Below are 2,484 nucleotides of genomic sequence, written 5' to 3'. Positions count from 1 at the left end.
TTCGTCACTTCTTTGGCCGTCTCTTGTTCTGAACTCTCTCGTCATCGCACCCCTCCTCCGCCGTCCGTCGAGCCATCCCCAGCGGTACATATTTGGGGCCTCTTTCGCCTTGGGCCCCCGCCTTCCTCGATCTTTCTCCGCTTGCCGCTCGCCCCACGCGAATCCCTTTCTACCCACGCACCACAAGACACCATTTTACCTGTCCCACAGCCTCAGATGTCCCACCGCCCCAGTATGCGGGGCGATGGCGCACAGCGGCCATGCAGCCCTGCCCAGTCCACCACCAAGGATGCACACCGCGCTCACAACGGAGCAGTGCCGCCGTCGCACGCGCAGCCGCGCCGCACCGGATGTCTTGGTGTGCTCCAGGGCATCCGCGACGCCGTCATCAAAGCGGTGTACGTGATCGTGCCGCCCGGCGGCATTCTCTCCGGCGCCTTCAACATGTCGAGCTCTTCCATCGGCGCCGGCATCCTTGGCCTGCCCGCGGCGACCGACTCTGCAGGCATCATCCCCGCCATGATCTTCCTCGTCGTCATCACGTACTTCTCCGTGTTCTCCATGTACATCCTGGCACTCGCATCGGAGAATACGCGCATCAAGACCTTCGAGGGCTTGGCGCGGTGGCTCTTCCCAGCGAGAAGATATGCCTTCTCATACTTGGCCGCGTTCATCCGGCTTTTCCACGGCTTTTCTAGCTGCGTCGCCTACGTCATCAGCGTGGGCAACTGCCTTGGTCCCATCTTCACCGGCGCCGCAGAGCAGCACCCCGACAACAAAGCCATCCAGTTCTTCGCCACCACGCAGGGCAACCGCGTGCTCACCGTCATCGTTTGGCTCTTCGTGATGCTGCCGCTGGTTATTCCGAAGCACATCGACTCACTGCGCTACGCCTCCGCCATCGCGGTGACATTTATGGTGTACTTCGTCTTCGTGGTTGTCGCACACAGCTGCCGCAACGGACTGGCGGAAATGTCGAAGCACGTGAAGCTGTCCGGCAACCAGGTGGACGATGACAAGCTGGAGCACAACACGGTCTTTCTTTTTCGCACCGGCAACTCCGTAATCCACTCCGTCGGCATCTTTGTTTTCGCGTACGTGTGCCAAATCAACGCGCAGGAGGTTCTGTGGGATTTGAGGCCCGAGATTCGCACGTCGAAGACCTTCACGATGTCGGCGTTCATTGGAATGATGCTGTGCACCACGCTGTACATGCTGGTGTCCGTGTTCGGCTACTTCGACTTTGGCAGCAAGAAGCTGCTGGGCAAGTCGCTGCTGCTCATGTTCAACCCGCTCGAGGAGGCCAACATCATGATCGCCTACGTTGCCGTCATGATCAAGGTATGCGTCGCTTACGCGCTACTCAACATTGCAGCGCGCAACTCCCTGTACTACCTGATCGGCTTCCAGCACCGCTACCGCAACCGCACCGAGGCTGCAGTCGCGGAGGAGCTCGGCTTCGTCGCTGGCGACGCCGCCGTCCAGCAGGGGGCAAATCCGACCGCGGCGGCGGCCGACAGTGACGTTGTCCAGTCCGGCAAGCTGGACGGGGTGGACAGCGACCACGGCCCGGAGGGGACAACGAAGGTCCACAGTCCCTCCCAACCCGTCGATGAGGGCTACGAAGAGGGTGAGGACGTGGAGGAGACCGCCGAGGACACGACGTACGTGGACAACATCCCGTTCTGGCAGCACCTGCTCGTCGTGCTTGCGCTCTCCGTCGCGTCGCTGCTGTGTGGCCTGTTCATCCCGAACATCAACACCGTCTTCGGCTTCGCCGGCGCGATCAGCGGCGGCTTCATCGCCTTTGTCTTCCCCGCGCTCTTCGTCATGTACTCGGGCAACTTCACGGTGGCGCAGGTGGGATGGTTCACGTACCTGAACACGTACCTGCTGCTGATCTGCGGTGTTGTGGGCATTGTCTTCGGCACCGGCGGCACCATCTACGAAACTGTTTGAGCGCGTGGGTGCGGTTTTTGCGGCTGGTATTGATACGTTCTCCGGAGGCGCAGGCGGCGAAGGTGCGGCGAAGACGCTCTCGTGCGCGTGCACCAAAAGCGAAGTCGGGGGAAGGGACGGACGGCGCCGTCGACTTTCGGCTTTCCCGGCTGACGGGCAGCGGTGCCTGAACGTCTGCGCGCCTCTGTGCACGCACGCCGACTACCAGCAGACGAACATAAAGTAATAAAAATGTTTTGTTTTCCGCCACCATTGTCCTCCGTTCGTGAGGTAATCACTGTCGCTCACGCGGCGAGGCTTTCGATCGCTTTTTTTGTTTTGTTTCCAGAGAGCCCCTGCGGTCGTGCTCGGCGTCCGGCGACGGCGTGTAGGCCAGCGGAGATGTGCGCACGGGCGAACTGCAGGGGGCCGAATCCTGAGTGCCCCCGACCCCACCCCCTCGGTCCGCGAGTGCTTGGACCTCTAGCAGATCCGCCGTGTGCATGTAGGTGTGTGCTCGCGTGGCTTGAGGGGGGAGGAGGGGGA

At 61.6% G+C, this 2,484-nt stretch overlaps 1 protein-coding gene across 1 annotated transcript; it reads left to right on the top strand.

The window, feature by feature from the left end:
• Positions 1-216: 216 nt before the first annotated feature.
• LmxM_30_1800a_1 (uncharacterized protein) lies at positions 217-1,959 on the top strand (the record flags this gene model as incomplete). Its single annotated transcript, XM_003886425.1, has 1 exon — positions 217-1,959. One exon carries the CDS (start codon positions 217-219, stop codon positions 1,957-1,959), a length of 1,743 nt encoding a protein of 580 aa, XP_003886474.1.
• Between the last annotated feature and the right edge of the window lie 525 nt (positions 1,960-2,484).

This window comes from Leishmania mexicana, contig 99 (genome assembly GCF_000234665.1).
Source record: "Leishmania mexicana MHOM/GT/2001/U1103 WGS CADB00000000 data, contig 99, whole genome shotgun sequence".
NCBI lineage: Eukaryota > Euglenozoa > Kinetoplastea > Trypanosomatida > Trypanosomatidae > Leishmania > Leishmania mexicana.
The sequence above is the reverse complement of the archived record's forward strand: the minus strand, read 5'-3'. Positions and strand labels throughout refer to the sequence as shown.